Source organism: Labrus bergylta, chromosome 19 (genome assembly GCF_963930695.1).
Source record: "Labrus bergylta chromosome 19, fLabBer1.1, whole genome shotgun sequence".
Taxonomy (NCBI): domain Eukaryota; kingdom Metazoa; phylum Chordata; class Actinopteri; order Labriformes; family Labridae; genus Labrus; species Labrus bergylta.
Genome location: NC_089213.1, coordinates 13,716,806 through 13,739,692, shown reverse-complemented (window position 1 = coordinate 13,739,692; position 22,887 = coordinate 13,716,806). Strand labels below are relative to the sequence as shown.

General features: G+C 41.1%; 1 protein-coding gene across 2 annotated transcripts in view; it reads left to right on the top strand.

Annotated features, from left to right (window-relative positions):
• The first annotated feature begins 4,888 nt into the window (after nt 1-4,888).
• Nucleotides 4,889-22,887, top strand: part of LOC109990889 (growth factor receptor-bound protein 10) — a 45,256-nt gene continuing 27,257 nt past the window's right edge. The window contains exons 1-5 of one of the 2 annotated variants that reach the window (XM_020643157.3): nt 4,889-5,073; nt 7,806-7,913; nt 14,653-14,746; nt 20,221-20,473; nt 20,637-20,760. In XM_020643157.3, coding sequence (XP_020498813.1) covers nt 7,863-7,913; nt 14,653-14,746; nt 20,221-20,473; nt 20,637-20,760 — 522 coding nt within the window. In that variant the 5' untranslated portion in view covers nt 4,889-5,073; nt 7,806-7,862. Of the gene's footprint in view, nt 5,074-7,805; nt 7,914-14,652; nt 14,747-20,220; nt 20,474-20,636; nt 20,761-22,887 lie in introns of those variants that run through there. The other variant, XM_065948480.1, reaches the window with a different exon arrangement.

The following is a 22,887-nucleotide window of genomic DNA, read 5'->3' as shown; positions in this document are numbered from 1 at the left end:
ATGAGATTAAAATTAACTTAATTCAAACCAAAGTGATCGTTAGCTGCTGCATAATCATCAGTGTATGGAAAGAACATCTGGATTTTTTTGTATTAATAAAAACTTAAGCAAACAGAGAAGAAAATTAGAGGAGGAAGATTTTCTTCATCATCAACTGAGTGCATAAAATAATGCACTCAACTCTATGGTTGACCATGTGGCAACGGTCAGTGGCTTGACTAACATACAAGTTGGATATTTACATATAAAAGGGTTACATTTAATTGGACTAGAAGTCTATTATAATTATAAAGACTTTCATAAGGAAAGAAATATTGAAAAGGCAGCTGTGGTCCAGCGGTAGAGTTGGTCATCTCTGAACCAGAATCGGGATTCTAACCCCGGCCCCTTCAGTCACATGTTGAAGTGTCCATAAGTAAGACATCGAGCCCAGATTTGCTCCCACTTCTACTTCAACAGTGTGCGAATATGTGTGAATGGAGAATTTTTTGGGGGCAGTTGGACACTTTACTTGCAGCCTCTGCCAAAAGTGTGTTAATGTAGTCAGAAAACTAGAAAAGTGCAGTACAAGTCCAAGTCCACTTACCATTCGACAAAAGTCTCACATTTCTGAGTACTGTTTTATGAAGCAGGATTTCAGGGTAGCTGGATAACGTCAGGTTTATTCACAGTTATACACATCGACTTAAGGGATCTGTACTGGGGTAACATTGCCATGGTAACAAATGGTGCATAATGTGTTTAATATAGTCGGTCAATGTGGCAATGTAGCCAGGTTAAATCGCTTACTCATTATTCTTGCTTCATAGTGCAGTCCTCAGCTAGAAAAAGAGCATCAATGTTCGAAAAACTGTTGTCAACAATAGATCTGTAGACCAACCATCCATAGACACTGTCCAAACAGACACACCTAAAAACACAAAGTGACACAAAGCATCATCCACAAAACATTGAATGAGCACACACTTGTACCCTGAAAAAGATGACACACACAAACACACACATGGACACACCGTGTCAGGATGGCCTAGTTTCATGTGGCTGGATGTTTGTTTACTCCACGGACCTCCCAGAGGTTTCAAACTAGTAATAACACCATGGGTTCGTGACCTGTACCTTTATGACATTTTAATTATTTCACATATCCAAACACACACACTCAGACAGCACAGTGCTTTCATGTCTGTTAGGTGTCCAAGTAAACGTAAGCATATTGTACACTGTATTTACAACTGGAGATCATGTATCCCATTGTGGTGATTCAAGTAATGGTGTGTTTCATATGCATGTCTGAGTTGACCTCCCAAGGTGAAGTCAGATTCTTCCACATCTGGGAATGCCTAACTATTTCCCAACAAGGGTCAGAGGAATTTTTATGTAACAGCCACGCTTCTCCTGTGTTGTCAAAACACTGCGCATGTCCACGTGTTTGTGCGGCTGACCCATTTCAGTGGGAAGCATCAAGCTGTTTCTGTTGTCAATTGCATAATGGTATTACACATAACCTATGAATGCAAACAAACAAAGCAGTGGGACTTACCGGTCATCAGACCAAGTCAGGCCTTTGCCTTTAAAGTTTGTTGGCTTTCCTGAAAGGCCCTATGCTTTGAAGTGGTGGAGGGTTTTCATCCATTAAAGGCTCTGGTTTCTATCAGCACACAAAGTTTGATGTAGAAGTCCTTGGGCAATATTTCAAGGCCTCAGACATTCATGATTATCTACTGTAAAAAAAAAAAAAAAAAAAAAAGCCTTGGTCTCAATATTAAGTTAGAAAATCTCACAGTTAATGCTTTATTAGGACATAAATGGAACAAAATACTGAGGTGAAAAACTAAACTTTTCAAACTGTTAGATCACTTACATTTTAAGACTAAAACTCAAAGTTTTTGAATATGATGAATTGTGCAGTATGTTGCCCTCGGCCAAGCATATCTAAGATGATCCACTTCAGTAATTCACAACTACCAAATAGTTAAGGGTTATTGCCTGTGCATGTGGCTGGCAAAATAATATGTAGGCGGAGGGAACAGGTGCTATTTTTTTCATGTGACATTTTCATATGAACCTTACTGATGGAGACCAGCAGCTATAGCACACATTTTTGTTGCGTTGTTGAAATCAGTTGAATGAACATCATTGTTAACCTCCTTTCACTGTGGAGATCCATATCAAAATGCTGACGGTGATGTTTTGAAGTAATCCTGACAGCACAACTTCACCGTTCTCCTTTGTCAGTCTGTGTACTTAGAAATTTCAAGTCAACTAAGCAAAACAATCCTGGTTATTTGGTTTAACAATTGAACACATTGGGAATTATTAGGAAAGTGTAGCTACTAGAGCACTGCAATCACTGGAATAATCAAATGGTATGGACTTTTTTGTAGTCTTTTTGCTACTCAAAGCGTTTTTTCAGCACGTCACATTCACACCACACATTCACACACTAATGGCAGAGGCTGCTAACATATATAAAGTGTCCTTCAGTATTAACAAATCCAATTGTGCTGACACAGCAATTTATGGTTCAGTGTCTTGCCCAAGGACATTTTGACATGTTCCTTCAGGAGCTGGGGTTAAAACACCCCACCCTTCCAGTTGAGAGATAACTAACTCTACATCTTTAATATTTATAAAAATGACAATAGATGTAAGCCTGATGTTAAGTGATTTAGGGAATAGCGAGCTGAGTGAGAAGAAACTGCAAGTGAAAGTTAACTTAGATCAAGTGTGCATGAAGGGCCAGCAGGCAATAAACCCCCAGAAGGATGTTAATAGAAAAAACACATGCAAATTGAATGTAAACCCCTCTTCTTCTTCTTCTTCTTCTTCACTGTTATACAAATATTTGCTATCCATCTCAGTAAAAATCAGAACTTGCTTATATGATAAGGTGCAATTTGTTGCAGATGTTCAAAGGGTTTGGTTGCCGATCTTCTATTTGCTCCTTAAGTGTGGATATTCTCTGCTCTGCTACAGCAGCTCTGCCACTTGCATTTCCACCAAAAAGACCATCTAATGTTGAATCTCACATGTGATCGCACTCTGAACTTCAAATGCAACTGATAGAGTAGATTTTCCAACTCCCATGTGATGTTTAGGGTGTTTGATATTTTCCTTTTTTTTTTTCTAGTGTAACTCTTGTTTGGTGTCAACATTTGACCTATGCAACAAGCTCTCTCTTTTATTGATAAACGTATAAGCCTCACATAATGTTTCCTAAGGCTCCTGCTGGCTCATGTGTTGAGCGTGAAGCTGTTTGGGAAATAGGACCAGGCAATGGCCCGTAAACAGGAGGCTTTTGAAGGCAGGGAAACTGGCAATGGAAACATATAAGTATACAGAGTGGCATCAAGGAAGCTTGAAAAACAAAGAAACACAGCACGGAAAAACTAAAATCTCAAACAATGATTTGACAAATAAAAGAGCAACTAAACGCAGGAAATGGTAAGTCAAGGCATGGCACTGAGAAGTGAAGTGGAGACAGCCAGGTGAGCAGGTTGGTTGGAAAATGTCAGGTGAATGCATGGCTGATTCTGACTGGCAACAGGTGTGCAGCTGGGGAAAAGAGGGTAAGTAGGACATTTAGTGCAGAGGAGGCTAGCACAATGGTAAGAGACCTTAGGAATGGGGAATGTTACTTGTGTCAAAAAAACAGGTGTTGGAATATAAGATAATGTTCAACTCTGTAGGCCACATACTGACAATATTTGTATTCAAACAAGAAAAAAACTGTAGTTGTGTTCAATAAGAGGACACTAATGTTAAAGAAGTTCCTCTTGTAAGCCTTCTAACAACCCCAACATGTTTGCAGTGACAATAGTGAAATGCTTGTCTTATTTTTACCACTATCAACAGATTGGTGTATTAGCATTCCAACAATTAAAGCTTCTCAAATGTCATCACCTCTGCAGTTATTTTGTCTGAAAAAAAAGACCTATTTCTTAAGCCATTTGTAGTAAAAGTGGGCTGCTGGGGTGTACATTGTTAAGTTTCATTTGTGGGCTGTTATGTCTTTATTTTAGAGATAGGACAGTGGATAAAGTCAGAAACCACAGAGAGAGAGGGAGAGGGAGAGGGAGAGTTGGGATGTCATGCGAGAGTGGGGAACAGGTTAGATTCGAACCCAGGCCACCTGCTTTCTGGAGAACTTTTAGCCTCTGTATATGGGGCAAGCATCCTAACCCCTAGGCTATCTGAGTTGACCTATACAAATACAGATTGATTGGTTGATTGATTGATTGACTGAGCACAGGGAGTCATTTTTTTAACCATTATTGCTGTGTAAGTGTGTGTGGGATACTATACCTAGATAAACTATAGAGCCGGCACATTTGTGATGATTTCTGCTGATGTAAATGTGCAATTAAATTTGGCATAAAGGATATATGCTGTAGGCATCAGAGAAGGCAAATGGATAGACTAGTGACTGTGTCACCTTAGAGGATGCATCTCTTTGACTCCAGGAGTTAGGACAGTCAGGTCTCGAAAACACTGGAGAAAAATTCTCCAGTGTTGAAAACGTGTATGACTTTTGCAACACTATGGAAATGGCAAATTCAGAACTTTAGGGCTACATATGGATAGTGTTCCTTCCTTACATACTGTGTAACACGTGAGAATCCAACTGATCACCAGCTTAAAAAAAAAGTTTTTTTTTTCCTGCAGAGTGTAGCTAGGAGCAGGGCGGGGCGGAGAGAGAACGTTTCGTTCAGAGAGAGTGTGTGTGTGTGTGTGTGTCAGAGAGGGAGAACGAGAGATGTGTCAGCTGGTCGAAAAGTGCGAGTTGAGATCAGCGCATGTGCGCATGTGTTTGGATATGTGCAAGTGTGCGGATATGTGCAAGTGTGTGTTGGCGCGGGAGTGTGTGTGTGTGTACGTGTGCAAGGAAAGCGTTTCGGGGGTGGGGGTGGGGGTGGGGGGGGGGACAAGGTGTAGACAACAGAGCAGCGGACAGTTTTTGGGGTGAAGCAGTTTGAGTGGAGATCTAGACGAGGACAGTCGAAGCGTGCCGGGTGTTGCTCCGTCGTGCGTCCTGGACACGACTCTTCAGCTGCGAGCTGCCTTTTGATTACAGTAAGCACTCTTGTTTCTTTGTTTGGGAACTCGGTACAGAATGGTTTTTGTTACACTCATAGGCAAAATATATTCCTCCCATATGCTGTTGCTCATGCATGTTGCAGAGGAGAGGAAGCGCTTTTACCTTGTGAATATTTTCGCTGAAGAATGAACTATACAAGTCTGAAAATCCACCATGGTGGGCAATAAAGCCCATAAGGATATAGGCTTACTAACCAGAGAATGCTTCTGTGAAAGAAACGTATTACTTTTGCTCACCAGTTAGATTTCCTGACACTAAATCAGTGCGGTACCTACTACTGAAGTTTTGATGATTGATTGATTAAAGTTTTCAAGGCAAAAACAAACAAAACTCTCTCCAAAACGTATCAGTATGAAGACACTCGCATAAATTAGATTCTGAACTTGAGGTTTTCCTGGTTTACAAAAGAATGAGCCATCATGTCAACAAACAAAAAACTGTCCAGTTATTATACTTTTTCCTTCTGTTTGTTTCCAAGTAAGTGAATGATCTTGCCTTGCAATAAGGGACTTTTGTGCGTGCGCGTGCGCGTGTGTCAGTCATAAAGCTCCATTAGCTGTGACTTAATGTAGACTAATCTCTGCACGCTGCTAAACTTCATTCTTCCTTCCTGGTGCCTACAGAAGACTACAGGTCTGTTCAGGATCAGGTAACATGAAGGCCTCTAAGAGCTTACCAATGGCCATCTAATGCTACTGTGTGTGTGAGGTACAGGTGCAGTGTACTACTAAACCGGCATTGTAGTGTAGTATCAGCATCTGATGTACTTTGAAAGATATTGGAGCATGGCATGTTATATCCACACCTACTCACACACACACACATTTGGCATTATTAACTTTTTCACAGCCCTGTTCAATTTTCTAGAACTCTCTGTATGACCAGTAAAGGTGAATTACCCGCTTTCTCTGCAGGAGGACCCACAAATGTCAGCAAATGTCAAGCAGTTGGAGCTTTGGCTTTGCTTTCAGGCTTATTAGTCTCACATAGAATCAGCCCTGCTTGCCCTTTTGGTCAGCATTTAGATTGTTGTAAACACTACAGTAAACCTATGCAATAATGTGTGAGATTTAAAAAAAAAAAAAAAAAGTTCAGGGGAAAAAAAGTGGGCAATTATCAGCAGCTCAGAGGCTGGCATTTCAATGTGTGTGCAACTGTGCAGTGTGCACACACATTTAGACACAGACTCTCAGTCAGCAGAGCGACCTAAAGATAGAAGAGCCCCAGTGGAAACAGTAATTAGTGGGGTGAAAAAGAGGGAGAAGAGAGGAGGAGGAGGAGGAGGAGGAGGAGGAGGAGGAGGAGGAGGAGGAGAAAGATATATTGTTTGAACCATCTGATATCTGTTATATAATGATCTGTACAATGGAGACATGCTGGGAGAGAAAGTGCAGAGTCAAAGATGGAGGGGTGCTATCAAGTGGGATTGTGTGTGTGTGGGTGGGTGTGTGTGGGTGGGTGTGGGTGTTCGTGTATGTGTATATTCAGTTTGATAAACCCATCTGAGGAGCAGTATTGGTTGTAAGTGTAGGCTGCAGAAGTATCTTTAATAGACACAAATGCAAATATAAAGCTGCAAAACATTAAAAGTATTTGTATTGCAGTTTTTTAAGAAATTGGGTGGGCTAATAGGAGTTCATATCCTTCCCACAGGAAGAGGGGCTTTTCTAGCCAAACCAATGAAAGAAGATAGAAATATTGTTCCATTTCAAAATTATATTGGGTCAAGGGTCCCATTAGTCTTCATTCTTTAGTGGCTGCTTTCTTCCACTTTTGGAGGCAACATCAAAACAGTTGCTTTGCAATGTGTCAAAATAAGTGGATTTGCATCCAGCACTTTTCCTGCACTCCTTGAAATAGAATGTTATTGCACTATAATGGGTATCCTCTTTCCAAACAGAAACATGAACCTATGCACCACATCCCCTTTTCACTTGCAGCAAATAATGCTGCACAATGCAGCCATAATAGCTGACTCGTTTTTAAGAAGGGCTCTTACCCTCTTTTGTGTTCCCTATTGGTCTGCAGGTATTGAGTGCTCTTGTGTATTGCCTTCTTGGAGACAATTTGTTGTGTGTGTGTGTGTGTGTGTGTGTGTGTGTGTGTGTGTGTGTGTGTGTGTGTGTGTGTGTGTGTGTGTGTGTGTGTGTGTGTGTGTGTGTGTGTGTGTGTGTGTGTGTGTGTGTGTGTGTGTGTGTGTGTGTGTGTGTGTGTGTGTGTGTGTGTGTGTGTGTGTGTGTGTGTGTGTGTGTGTGTGTGTGTGTGTGTGTGTGTGTGTGTGTGTGTGTGTGTGTGTGTGTGTGTGTGTGTGTGTGTGTGTGTGTGTGTGTAACACAATGGCTATGTTTACATTGGATGTAGTGTGCGGGTTAATCCGTGTGCGCACATTCATTTGCTCATGCAGGCTTAGTTTTCTCTTAAGCTGAGAGAGGGATATAGGCTTTTTGCTTCGTAGCCTTCCTTTGGTAATCACAGAAGATACCAGTTTTACAAAATGTTGCATTTAGTAAAGCACAGATCCCAACCCTCAACTGGGACAGTCTTTTATTTTGACCCTTATTCACTTTTCAACTTTTTTTTTGTGTTTAACCTCATGATTTCTTATTGTCTTTCTTCTCCTGCAATTTTCATTTAGTGAAATTCGTGATAAATTGTTTGTGTCCTCCTTGCATTCAGTCTCTGATGTGTCTTCTCCTGTCATGTTCAGGGTGCTGGTAAGTCCAGTGAGTGACATTCCCAACAGAGGGAACCCTGAAGGAACACCATGGCCTTAGCGGGATGCCCTGACTTCTTTTTACGGCACTCAAACTACAAGGTAAATTTTATTTTGAGGTTTATGTGTTCTTGTCAGTGGGCCCTGGCAGCAGGTTAATGTATGTTACAATATATGTTAAAGTTTTATGAAAAAGTTAAGACCCAACAGAGCTCAAGCCTGATCTACTTTGAATGCTTAGCTTTTTCATATGGAAAGCGCAGGCTGGACTCAAATCTTTGGCCACATTTTTTTTTTTTTAGCTTTGACAATTGTGAACAAGACTAAACAACAACTTTTATCATCATAAGTGTATTTAGATGTCCAGGGGTTTGTCAAATCAAAATGTATCTTGTTTCATAAATCACATTATTGATTTAAAGAAAAAAAATGCAGACAGGAAATGCTTGGAGCAGAGAGTTAGTAATTTAAAATTTATACTGTAACATGAAACTTCCAAACTTGTGACTTCCGGTGTAGATTCATTGTCAGCCTTACATTTACCTGGATATCATCTCACAGCATTTTCCAGAATTTGTTGGCTTTTAAAATGGTGTGCAATATTGTTGGTATGCCCCCTTCCCCCAGGGGTCCCGTGCCCCACTTTGGGAATCACTGTGATATATGATATTATACCTATTATACCTTTTAATGAGCGCATTCTGAACCTAATTGGGAATTTTGGGCTAGAAAATCAAAACAATGAGCTAAAGAAAACAAAGACAGTGTAAAAATATGTGAGGAGTTGTGAAGTAGTTTGTAAAGGTATCATGAGTGGGACTGTTCCCATCACAGGAAGGGAAAAGCTTTTGAATGAGCTTTATGCTGGTAAAGGGTTAAGGTTTGAGTTCAGGAAGCCTGTAGTCGGAGAAGTCTTTGCAGTTACCTCTCTCAGTATGTGTCACAATGTGTACAGTGGCTCTGTGAGTCTGTTGCTTCACAATGAATGACTCCTGGCCTAGTTGGGTGAAACAGAGTATCTGTGCAACACAACAGACCCACTTCCACTGTCCAACTCTTGCAGAATGAGCCCTTTGTTTCTCGGCTCGGATTTTCTCCTCTCCAGCTCTCCAGTAACCTAAAGAGCATCATGGAGGTCTATAAATAGGGTGCTAAACAAACAACAATAACAAGCAGGGGGCTTTGTTGTGTGACAGGCCTGAAAGCATGGGATTGATGGCATGACGTCTTACTGGGACCAATGGGGGCGATGGAGGTGACGTAGCTTCAGCTGCCTTATTCCTCTTAGTCGAGGTACAAGAATGCAGCTCCCTGCTAACCCAAACCGTGAGACCAATGAGCCCCTGTTGAGCTGACATGAAGTTGGATTGGTTCACATTGGCTTCCAGGAAAGTGTTTTGCACCAGTAGAACTGCACTGAATAGTGAATTGAATCCCCATAGAAAACAGCATTCCTCCACCCTGCATCTACTGGGGAAAAAACAGAGTTTGATAGTTGGAGTGAAAGAAGTGGGTTACAACATTTCTGTGTGTGTTTGTTATGTAAAGCTTGCCAGTTGACATGACACAGCATGACCACACACACGCACACACACACATACACACCCTACATGAAGTCTTTTGGTAAGCAGTGACTGTAGGTTTATTGTGCATAGATAAGGTGCAAATGAGTTCTTGTTTCTGCATACTTACATAACGCTAAACATAATGCGGGGCATGTTTGTGAATGTGGGCAGCGTTCCAGGCCTGTCTTTCAAAGACTGTGCGTTTATGTGTGTGCACGTCCGTCTGATGTCTCAGAGTAAGAAGCCTACAACTCTCGCTTTCTTTCTCCCTTTTCCCCTCTATCTCCTCAAGTTAATGAGTCTGTATTTCAGTGTCCATAAACTTAAAACCTGCCAGCGCTGATACCAAAGTCCTCAGCTGACTTATCACTTTAACCAGTCAGAGGAGCAGAATGAATGAGGAATTTAACAGAGCCTCTCCCTCAAACACATGCAAACAGTCCTGGATATGCCTATTTAGTCTGAGGAAGTATGAGGAATATAGCTCCTTCCTACATTTAATTCAGGGAGGTCAATATAGTCAGAGGCTACATGCAACAGGCGTCACTTGGCACGCTCAGTCTCACAATTGTGCTTTCGAGGAAACTCAGCCTTTGATGCTGTGTAGGAAAGGAATGTTGTAATGCTAAGACGATAATGCTAAGGGCTATAGAGTGAAAGATGAGAAGTTTTCTTATGATGAAAGATAATGTCAAGTTGTCTATCATTGTTGAGAACCCAAAATAAGTTTTATTCAACTTCTAATGACTCCAAGAACCGTGTGTTTGTCTAAAGAATATAAACCTGACAGATTATATTTCCATCCAATATTCCATCTTAAAATGTGTGTTGGGCACATTACTGACAATTAGTAACTAGTTACTGTCACTAGTTACGTGTATGCAGCACTGAACTCGCTAACAACTAGTTTAGTAGAAGTGTGTTCTTGTTTAGCTTGGGGCTTCGTTCTTGGGAGGGGGGGTTTTACTTTACCTTCACATAGACAACAGCTCACTCATTCTTTAACTCGAGCGGAGGAAAATAATGTTGGTATTTCCGAGACAGAATTCTCACGGCTGTATGATCATCACCTGTTGTGTTTGTTTACTGCGCGAGACGTTCTTTCTCCCAGGATGCTATTATGCTAACGATAGCCTAACCGCTGTCGCTGAATCGATGTCAATACACCTTAATGTGGTGTTGTCGTTAGCTGTTTCACATAACGTAATGAAGTAACGCTGGCTTTTAAATGTCAGTCATTCTAACAGCCTTATTGGATCAATAAGAAGTGTTACACCACATAAGTCAGTCAGTGTTGGCGCAGACTTGCTGTTGGACGGTTTATTAACCCTCTCTCACTCCAACCGCAGAGGTTTTTGACAACACTCGATGTGGGGTGACAGTGTTTAGGGAGAGGGTGTAGTAGGGAGTGATTTGAGAAAGGCCTTTCCTGTTGCGCAACAAGCAAGATGACATTTTTGGCATTTAGTTAAATGTCTCAACAGTTATTGGATTGATAACCACATTTCTTTTGACATCCGTGGAATTCTTTCTTATTGGGATTTCACTATTAGATATATTATTATTTCTTATATCATGTTACTTACTAATAGAGATGTATCAGTTATTAGTTACATAGTGAACCAGTGGTGACCTTTGAGTGTTATGATCCTGTTGTGAAAATTTAAAACACAAGGCTTGAGGACTGACCCACAAGCCAAAGATTTAAAGAACAAAGGCTTCCTTCATGTACTGCACCACATTTACCCTTTAGAACTGTGACATCAAGAGGTTGTTTCTGAATTACTATTGGCTCCTTGTGCAAAAAAAATGAAAAATCCACATGTGGAAATTACTTTTTCTGAGAAACCAGTGATGAGTTTTATGAAAGGGAGTTGTGTCATCTTTTTAGTGGTTGGAATCTTGCAATTTATCGCAAGATTCAATTTCAATTCTCTGGGTCCCAATTAGATTCAGATTTGTATTTTCGATTCAGACTGATTCCTGATACATAATGCATTCCCTTTCTGTTACAAAGGGGTGCATATTTTAGGCTCTCCAGTCTGATGTGCTCTAAGAAGCTTCAAATTATTATTTGACATTAAAAAGAACAATAAAATGTAAAAAAAAAAAGATAAAACAGCTTTTTATATTGATAAAGGTTTTATCAGCTGATTACACAGAAGAAAACCTAAACCAGCAAAGTGATGCCGTGTGGGTTGGTTATCAGTTTTTGATCGTTGTTCCTCTATATTTGCCACAGGGGGCAGCTGTGGCTCAGTTGGTAGAGCCTTGTCGTCTCTCAACCAGAAAGTTGGGGTTCGATCCCCAGCAGCTCCTGCAGCAACATGTCCGATTTATCTTTAGGCAACCCCAAATTGCTCCTGCTGCTTTGTCGTCGGTGTATGCGTCTGTATGATGGTCACTTTACTGAACAACCTCTGCCATCAGTGTGTGAATCGGTAGTTATGAAATGCTGTGCAAAAGCGCTTTGAGTCGTCAGAGGACTAGAAAAACACTATACAAGCTCAAGTCCATTTACCGTTTACCATTTTAATTCTGGTTAGCCACTTGGGGGATTTAAAGAATTTACTACAAGTTCATTCATTTTGAAACTGTCATTGTCAGTTGTACGTTTATAGTCAATATGTCAGATACAGTCAGTCAGAGCTAGCTAATGTTGCTAATGCAGCGAGAGTGACTAGTCAGGACTGACACACCCCCTGCAGCAACGTTGCACCAAGCAAGGTGGAGATGGTGCACACAAGAAGAAACCAGCAGTGGGTTTTTTTTTGTGCTCAGACTGGCTGTTGGTGAAATTGATTTAGAAGTGATAAAAGTGCATTTTGAAAATGTCAACTAAGATGTTTTGAATCGATTCAGAATCTTAGAAATGAACAATCGATTATGACGTGAATACATTTTTTCACACTCCCCTATCATCAATATTCATCAGATCTCATCCCTTAAAGACCGAGTTGACCATTCAGAGCTTTTAGTCATGTGACTAGTACGTAGGCCTGGAGGTCAACATAAAAGAGCATAGGAAATGAAAATGGCGGCCACCATTAAACACTCTGTAGAGCTGCAGCACGGGCTCGTTAATGTTTTCCTGCTCTTCAACACGACACATGTTTACATCACCTGACGACCGCAGAAAAACTGAGTAATGAAGATCAACTGCGAGTTTTGGGTGCAACACTATTTCGATCACTAAAAACATCAAAGTCCTTGCTAGTTAGTTAATTTTCGCTGATGTTAACAGATATTAAGTGGAGAATCTTTATACCTACCCTGCTAGCAGGACAAAAGCCCACAAAATTACAGAGAGCTATACATTTCGTGAGGGTCAAGATATTCCTCGTCATCAAAGCATAGAGGATTGCTAATGTTAGCTAGTTAAAGTTACCTCGAGTTAGTACCAGCTGAGCTGTCACTTTCAGCCAATGTTCCTGGGCAGCAATGTTGGTCAAAAGGCAGTAATATGTTGCTCAAGTAAACACAATATAATATGGCAAGTAAGAGAAGAATGTTCCTTTGTTCCCTCAAGGGGAAAACAGAGATAGCATCAATCTACATTCTCCTCTTCACTGGGTTTTCTCTCAGATTGGGTTCTGTTGGAACTACAACCCTGGCTTGTCTCCTCGTCAGTTAGTGCATCGTATTGAACAACAGCAGTCTGTCGTTTAAAAAATAAAATATTAACCTGGTTAAAACACATAGTTGGCATCTGAGTCCGTAAACCTCTCTGTAGCGAGCAGCAGTATGGCAGCCTTTCTTTCCTGACAGGTGGGCGGCTCCAGGAGTGTGTGACATTGAGGTAGAACCATTGTGCGATTATTTTAAACTACAGAGTCAAGAAAGATTGTTAATGAAATTCAAAGAAAGGGTTTTATGAGACTATGGACTCTTTTGCCATGAGAGAGCTGCTGAGGGGAGGGGGATATACCTGGGTTTACTTGTAGCTACATTAACACTGTTGCTGCAGAGCTAGGACACCATCCTGCCTCCAACTCCTCACAGTGTACACAATTACACTGGCAGAGCAAATCCACTGGCAGGAAAACAGGCATATATGTTACCAAGCTTTATACACTCTTGAATTGTCCTGAAGTCTCTTCAAATGTATAAAGCAATGATACATGATCCAAAATCGTTATTGCAGCATCAGGATAACTGAGTTATATAGATGCCAAATCTTCATTGCTGAAGAATCTTATTTAAAGTCACTATGTCTTTGCAGCATTTAATCCATGACTTCCTATAATACAACCCAAATCCTCTGTTGTCTTCCAGGAATAGTGAGACGCATTCAGCGAGTTGTATGAAAAATCAATACTCCTCTCATATCAATATAATTAATCCTGAACCAGCAAACAGTTAAATGACAAGCAAGCTCTGTGCAAAGAAATGTGCAACGGAATCTCGCTACCTGCAACAAAATGTGCAGTTTACGCGGGTAATGCCAGATTATGTTGTCAGTTTGTTCAATGCTCTTTGTCGTTGTGCATGCTGGTTTGCATTCTTCACATGATAAGTAAGATATACTTTGTATCAGAGAAGGATTACTGGACGAGTTGCTCCAGCTAGTCTGCTCCAGCTGAAGCCTGCAGACTTTCTTTGTCAGCCATCAGGCCCGGCAGCCAAGTTGCCTTCCTTGGAAAGCTTTTGGCTGTTGCTTCTCAGAGCTATAAATCTGACTCTGGGCATTTATAGATGTTTTCGTAGCACTGATGGGAGCTGTGAATGTGTGCGTATGTGCATACATGCACAACAGGACCCCTGGCCAAGAACAGTTCCTGGAAGCAATGCTTCCGCGTTCTTCTTTTTCCTAGAAAAGAGAAGATTGAAAATTTGTTTGGCCCTTTCCCCCTCCCTTTCTCTTCTCCAGCTTTTTCTTTTTTGCCTCCAGGCTGCTTTAAATTAGGCAATGTTTGAGGAACTGTGTGCATATCCAGACGTGTGAGATTGTATAAGTGTGCCTAAGCTGGTATGTTTTTGCTCTAAAAAATGATTGATCTGTTCTTTTTTTTTTCTATCATTACCTGATGTGAGTTTCACATGTAAGGAGTTTGAAAAATATGTATGAGAGAGGGGGGGAGGGGGGGGTTGTCATAAGGCACCGTGCCATAGGGTCAAACTGTCACTTGCCCCTGAACCTGCGGCTTGATGTTCCTCGAGAGAAAATAACTTTTACTGACCCTTTGAACTTTGTGAAAATGACATGTCAAAACACTTACACTTGTTTTTATTGCACAGTCTCTGCCCTTCTTTTTTTTTGTCCTTCTTCTCTACAGGAAAGTGTGGATCGCACTTCTTCACACAGGTCTGAGGAGCTGATTGTTCCAGGCTTTCAGGGCCCAGCCAATCAAAGTTTGCCACATCAACATGGTAATTTTCCTCTACACTTTAACCAAACTATATCAAAAGTATTGACAGATTTCAATCATAAATTCTGTTATACTATTGCCCAATGTGTTTTTTTTTTATTAATTTCACAAGTTGTAAAAAAAAAAAAGACTCTGTTTTTTTCAGGTTTCAGATATTTCTCTTTTTCATATCTTCTTAATGGGCTCGCTCTCTTGCCAAAAACTATTTGCTGGCCCACTGAATGCACGTCCTGTCTTCCTAGAAATCTCCCCCTCTTCATTCCTATCTCCATCTTCATCTGGGACATTTTCTCCCTTCATCAATGCAGGCTGGGCTTTAAGTGTAACCCCCCCCGTCCCCCGTCCCCCCCCCCCGTCCCCCGTCCCCCCAACCCAACCTTCACTGTTATTTTTTGTGCTACTCAGCAACTTTTTACAACCCCCCCTTCACAATATGCACACACATGCGTTAACCTGCTGCTAGTATATTCCCAGAAATCCCTGTAGCCATCGTGGTGGAAAGTCATGGGAATCCTTTTGGCAAGCAGCCAACTTGAGGAGAGGTTGTAAATTTTCCCTCCCTGGCCTCATTTTTTTCTCCCTAGTCAGTGGTTAAGTTGTCTGCTTGGCTGATCTGTGGTGGTCATGCTCGTGTAGGAGAATTAAATATTGCTTCACGTGAATGGGGTGAGAGGTTTGGGTGTTTTATATAGGCCTGTAGGTCAGCCAGTGCCAGGCAGAGGGGAGTTTATAGAAAGTTGGCCACAGGCCTGTGGGGTTGAGAGTTGAAGGTACGCAGGTTTGCACTCAGAATACAGTCCACCACATCTCCATATTTTAAGGGGATATTTTCTTAATTTGCAGTTCCATCTAGACCAAATTAATGATAAAGATTATCAATTGAACTTTAGTGAACTGTACTTTGCACTTTGCGGATGGTCTTGTAAAGAGTTTTACATAATTTGAGAGAAATGTATCAAAACCTAGATTTAAAAAAAATCTAAGAAACAATGGACTGCTAAAAAAATTGTTTCTATATCTGTATAAGCGATGTCCTAATGATGTCAAAGACATCCAGCTGATGTTTCCTTCTGACTTTGCACAACAGAGAAACATCCCATTAAACTCACTGACAGACATGCTGGATATAGATCATGCTCTGCTCCACTGACCTGCCTTATATTTAAGCCAGGGGTTTTCCCACGCCTTACGATTTCCTGAGCTGCCACAAAACTTGCAGCAGTCGTGGAGTTAGAAGGAAAATGAATACATTTCTTAAAAGTACCTTTTGCTCTGCTCTGCTTTCCACAGCAGTTCAGAAATTGCTTTCTTTTTCTCTAATTTCCCAGGCGGATCCCTCTCACAAAATGCAATGTGCTTGTCCTGGAAATATCTGTCAACATTAGTCCCACTGTTTGTTTGCTTATTTCTGGCAACAGATTGCAGACCAAATAAGACTGGTAAGGGCCTGTTTTGCGCAGCAGCGTTGAGGCAGGATGTGACACATTTACGTTGAAGAAATATTGAAAATAATAATTTTAGCCTCATAATAAAATAAAAGGCAGATTTCGGCATCTTTTCTGCAAAGCTGCAGGGAGCCACAGGAGAGCGGCAAAAGAGTAGCATGGAGCTGTGGTATGCAGACCCCCCATTTAAGCTAACTCTGTCTTTCAGATATTATATTTCTTGATACAAAGAACCAAAATGACTGAAAAAAACTTGCCAATACACAATATCAGATTTCTGATCTTTTCTATGACGATTTTTAGTTTTGTGTGGTGTTCTCCAGAGTTACAGGAACCTGTAACAAAGTAATTGTTAGAGCGGGAAAGCATTTCTTGTTCACTGTAGCTGTCAGATTTAGAAGATCAAATTAATGAGTAAAATATTTTTCACCCAGAGAAAGCGTTCTGCAGTACAACATGTGGAAACTACAGCGAACAAATGATATACAAAAACAAAATCAAAGTAGATTTCAATCATTCCTGTTGCATAACTCAATAGAACTTTGCCCTTGAAAATGTAAACCTCCAGCATTTTTTTGACCTCTTGACAGCTGACAAAGACGGATAATTACAGGTTGTCATGACGCATACTAACTCAGAGATCTTGGAAAAATTAACTTGCCGGCTACACGTATAAATAAAACGAAAAGCTAGCTAAGTGTGACAGAGAGGTCAAGACATGACAGGGACAGAAAGGACTGGTTCTTACGTCAGGAAAATCATAAGGCTTGGTCAGCTCACCTACACGCCGGTCTGCTGGGTCCCCGGCGGCCTGATCGCACTAAATGGCTTTGCGATGAGCGACGAGCCCAGAATAAGTTGACGAAGTTAGGCTGGAGAACATTTTTATGCAATAAGTCCTTTGACTTTCCCAACTAATGCCAACAGTGCAATAAGGCTAAGCCAACAACAGGAGGAAAGAGAGGAATGCCAATATCATTATTATCCTCTTTAAGCAGCACTAGGCTTAATTTTTCTGTGAAACTCTGCTGGGCTTATCGGCCTTAATCAAAGACCGCTAGTGAAAAGCTGCTGAGAAAAACCTTCCCTTTTTCCCAAAATTAAGAGGATAGAGGATATTTTTGCCGTTGTTAAAACACTGGTTTTAAGTGAAGCCACTTGGGGTCTGTGCTTAGAAAGGGACACATTGGAAACTCTACTGAGAGAAAAATTGAATTGGAACTTACATGTGAGCAAATTATTCTTGACAACCTCCTCAGCTCTCAGCCTATTAACATGTCTTAAAGTAACTCAACACAAAGAACTCTCCAAGTACAGTAGGTGTTGCTGTTCAAGGCTGAATAGCTGTTCGCAATAGAAGAAGATACCTGATGAATTTCCGTCTGTAAAGCCAACTGGGACTTTCACTATCTTGGATCTGTTTAGTATTTTTATGCTCTACATAACTCTTGTTGTCATTTCTGGAACAATTGAGGGTGTAGTTTTGAATTGTAGGTCCGCGTTAGCTGGGGATGTTTCTTCTCAAAATGTTCAATGATGAAAACGTGAGACGGACTTTGGATTATTTTAAGGATATATTCGGCCGACATCAGACAAAATATAACATGAAAAGCCGTTCAGCCATTCATGCTGACAGTCAGTTTCCATGTGGGTGCACTTCTAATCGACTAGAAAGAAGCTCACAACATTCACCTGGCTGCTATCCAAATATAGATCTGCTGCTATGAAGTGTCTAACGCATAAATACACAAACCTAAAGGAGGAATGACCCGAGACAGATTTAAAATAATATATCCACAAAACTACCAAGATGAATGAATTCATGAAAAGTTGCATTAACTATCAGTGTAGTACATCAAGATGCAGTAAGACCTATTTACATATGTTAGAAAAGCACAGGTGTATTATAGGTCGGTATTTCCTTTATTTTTAAGCTGGTATTCTGTAACTTTATTACATTCAGATAGCCATGGTTGCTCTCTTCTGCTGTATGAAGAGTTGATGTGTCAGTTTTGAAAAAGGCATAGTGTATTTTGCAGCTTACATAAGAGCCATGTCTGGCTGTCCCTATGTGCTCTCTTGGTCTCTTCCAACTGTGTGCTCCCCCTCTGTGTCACCCCAACCCATGCCCTACTCATGAACCTCAACATCACATGACCCTGTGTCCCGGACTGTCCTTTATGTGTGCATATGTGTCTAACATACCTCCTTGTGGTTTGAGATCACGCGGGGAAACTCCTGCTGTTTGGTGAAGTGAGTGCTGTGTGTGTGTGTGTGTGTGTGTGTGTGTTTGTAAGTATGTTATGCAGCGCTGTGTACTTTTCTTTTTTTTTAATCTCTCTTATGATTAAATGCACATGCTCATCAGCACTGCATAGCGTACATGGCGTCCTCGGCTCTCCTGTCTGTGTGCAGGCATGTGTGTTTTGGTGTCCTACTTTTTTGTCCTGATCATTTGGTCACCATATGCCATGAACAGGCTGGTGAATGTTACCAGAGTGCTGCAATTTCTTCCTGCAGGAATGTCAGGAATTCTGTGTGTGGTGTTGGGGTGGGACGCACATAGGACGAAAGGGCTTTGGACACACACATCTACATACACACAGATGCAGAAAGGCAACACGTACTGCGCTCCACTTGAGAGGAGGTTTAACACGCCTACTAACAAAGTACAAAGAAAGCAACGGTCAAACAGTCTGTTTGGCTCTCAACCCTAATACAAGCTTTGAAAGAGAGATTTCTATCTGGCGACTACACTTTTTCCTTAATTTGAAGAAAAAAAAAGGTGTGAATGAAAAGCAGGTCGGTGTAGCTCACACTCAGCCTTCCAAACTTCAGTTACATGTAAATGATAATTAGTAAGTAAATAGTTAATAAAGGTAGGTGATTAACAGCTGTCATGCTGACTATCCTGTTAAAGCACATCTAGGGGACCTCACAACTTTGTTTACTATAGAACCTTTTGAAGAAATCAAAGCTTCGGAAATCAACGAGGAGAATAACTTTACTAAAGGCTGTGTTTGCTCTCCCTCTCCTAGGCCACATGTGCTCCTGGCAATGTTTTTTTATTTTCACTGTAAACTGTAGTAAAACACACCTTTTGTCAAAAGATTTTCAGAATGCTGTACCATTGTTACAGTATTAAGATTTACTTTATTGATCCCCGCAAGGGGAAATTTCAGTTTTTACACTCTGTAAGTCATGCAACACACACAGACTGAAATATACACACACATGCAGAAACAGGATCCTACGGACATGCACTAATGGAAAGATGTCGGAGTGAGGGAGCGGCCCACAGCGGGCGCTCCTGAGCTGATGGTGGTGGGGGGTGGGGGGTGGGGGGTGGGGGGGGATCAGTGCCTTGCTCACGGGCACCTCAGCAGTGCACAGGAAGTGATCTGGCACCTCTCCAGTTCCCATTCCAAATCCCTACAGACTGAGCTACTGCCGTCCCAACAGTAGGGATTTAAGGCCAATATACTAAACTGTATGTTCACAGTAAGGCAACCTGCTCAACCTTTTTGCAACTAAAAGCGAAAGCTTTGACCATAACAGGATTCCTTGTATTCTTTCTTTTGTATTCACTATCTGTCTTTAGCTCTAGGAATGGAAATACAACACTTAGGACTCATCATGAGTGTTGTAGAAATGTCCATAAACAGACCTTATAGTCTTGTTCTATCCTCAAATTAGCCTTTCTTATCAAAGAGACCTCTGGGAAATAATGAATATGATGGTTTTTGTCTGTAAAGTGGTTTCATAAAAGTAAACCTCAGCATATACACTTATGTCTATACTTTAATTTAAAGAGAAAGTTACCAAAGCCAAAAGCCTGTTAAAAATGATTTTTTTATTCACAATTAGCTGCTGGTACATAGGATATAAAAATATTCTTTCAGACACTTGATTTGCTGAGGCGACACCTAGTGGAAATCTGATGCCCTGTAACATTAATGTCTCTGTCTTTCACTTTCTCCTACCACATTTCTCCACCTCTGTCAATCCCACCCTCCACCTGTTTCCATAGACGATGATGTGGACTTGGAGCAGTTGGTGAATGACATGAACTCGTCCATGGAGAGTGGGTACTCTACACAGGCAGACACTGCACTGCTCCTTAATAACGGCCACGTGCCCACCCAGCATCACCACCAACTCATGCACCCTGCGTTCCCAAGACATGGCCCCGCCCAGCGTCGTCACAACCCACACCTTCAGCCTTCCCCGCCTTCCAAAAAGAACCTGCGACAATCCCAGCCCATGCACATTCAGGCAGTCAGGTGGACACCCAGCATCTGCACCTTGCATTCATATCATTGTTTAAAAAAAAGAAGAAAAAAAAAAAAAGAACTTGAAGTTCTGTGCAGTCCTTGCAGTTTACAGTATTTTCACTTTCACTGCTCAGCCAGGATTGTTACAGAGTGTGTGTGTCTCCCTCTGCAGGTGCCTGAAGGAGGAGCAACTTCTGCGTCCAGCTTCCATGCCAGCCATCCCAAACCCTTTCCCCGAGCTCTGCAGCCCAGCAGGCTCCCCCGTCCTCGGCTCCATACTGACCTCTGACAACTGCGTAAGTACACCCACACTATCTTCCCTCTGATATATTATACACTCATTGTTTCAACCGACTGGAGGATACATGCATTCTGAAGTGTTTTTTGGAGGTTTTTGAGTAAGTGGCTACTTTTCAGTGCTGGTACATATAAAAAAAATGACTTACAACTTTTAAGATACTTAATTACAAGGACTTTGCAAATACAGAGAATATAAGATATTCAATTTTTTTTTTACCATAGACTGTAGCAGGGCTGAGTCTACATCACTGCATTGTTTTTAAGCCATTAATGTGGAAATACTGTCTCATCCAAACTGTTATTCAACTCAGTAATAGTCAAATAGGTAGAGCTGAGGTGTGCTTTAGCCTCCTGGCAAACAGCTACAACGTGCCAGCTTGCAGACAGATCAGTCATGCCCCTAGTTAAGCATAATTCTTATCCTTCTTATATTAAAACAGAGGGGTTATGAAAATATTCACCCCTGTGTGTGTCATAAGAAAATAAAACACTAATCAGGCAATTTTCATGTTTTGATCTGAGCTGTTAACATGTTTATATCTGCTGGACAATGGAAAATGTAACATTGTTGTATCTGAGACTTGTCAGGCTTTAATAGCCAGCATCAAGTGGACACACACACACACACACACACACACACACACACACACACACACACACACACACACACACACACGGGTTATATATATGTATAATCTATGATATATAATGTGTGTGTTGAAAAATATATTTGTATGGTAGTTCACTTGAGCACTATCAGAGGGAAAGTTGTGTGTGTGTTTTAAAACCTGCTGACAGGCTTGTTATGTTAAGGTCAGAGCAGCATGTGTTGATTTTGGCTGGAGAAAGCCTTTCCTTTCATTATACAACCACTCACCCTGGGTTATCTGGCTCTATGTGTGTATTACTGTGGAAGCATCATTATCACATGTACATACACACTCACATACAGAATGACAGACATGTTTTGCCGTGGAAGGAGGTGAGCAATGTCTCCAGGATGCTGCAGACAGAGTGCAGACTTCCTCAGCAGAGCTTTGAATACGGCTGGGAACGTCTGCGGGTCGGATCTCTCTGAACCTTCTGAATCCGTCTGCCGGCCCAGCAAGACAGGCACCCGTTTCCGGTTCACACGCTTCAGCACAGGCATATTGTGTGTGTGTGTGTGTGTTATAGCCTTGCCCTTCCTTTCCTGGTAAAAAACCTCCTGTCCCAGGAATGTTCCATCCCTCTAAAAGATGTTTTCAGGATGCCCTCCCTGAACAATAAAAGTTGCTTTAGACGCTCTTGCCTTTTAGTTGCTCAGGTGGCTTTTTTTTTTCATGCATGTGACTAGGCAAAGCATTATTTTAGAATTTTGTTGACATCATCTCACAAGATCTAGAGTCAGAGAGCAAGTTTGCAGTTTGTACAAAGGATCTTTTGTGTGTTTGAGTGTCTGAGGCCTGACTGGATGTTGCATCATGTCTTGTCTCCCGAAAGTCATGATTTTGTCCACTTTAGTTCCTTCAGTTTGTGTCTTGTATATTTTAAGAGGAAGATAGTCACACAGTTCTTGTTATAGAGGACACTTTTTGTTCTTCTTTAATTTCTGCTGCTCTATGTGTTTTTTTTAAAGGATTTTCTTTAAGCTATTGCTAAATGCATGCTTTGTAACTGACATTAACGACTTGTTCTAGCTTCAATTCTGAAAACATATTTTTGCAGCTGTGATATGATGTGTGATTATGTCACAGATGTGAGGCAGCATTTTGCCTTTTCTTTACTGCCCTTTTCATTTCATGTCTCCAGCTTGAAGTTGACAGGAAATTCTTTAAGCGTGCAAAGCAGAAAAACACGGATATGGATAAGGTTTGTGTTGCAAGGAGAGTGAAAAGTACAGGGAAATGATCCCAGACATTCCATCATGTTTATCATCAAAACTAAACTACCACGACAATTTGATCTAGTAACAATGAAAAAACTAATATAATGAGTTAATAAAAACTGCTACAACCATACTGCTGATTAACTTCAGCAGTATGGTTTGAGGCAAAGTCATTGTAATGTCTACCAACGCTAAAATAAAAACAGCTTAAGGATGTGTTCAGTTGAAATTTTCCAGATTTGGACTGAGCTGATCC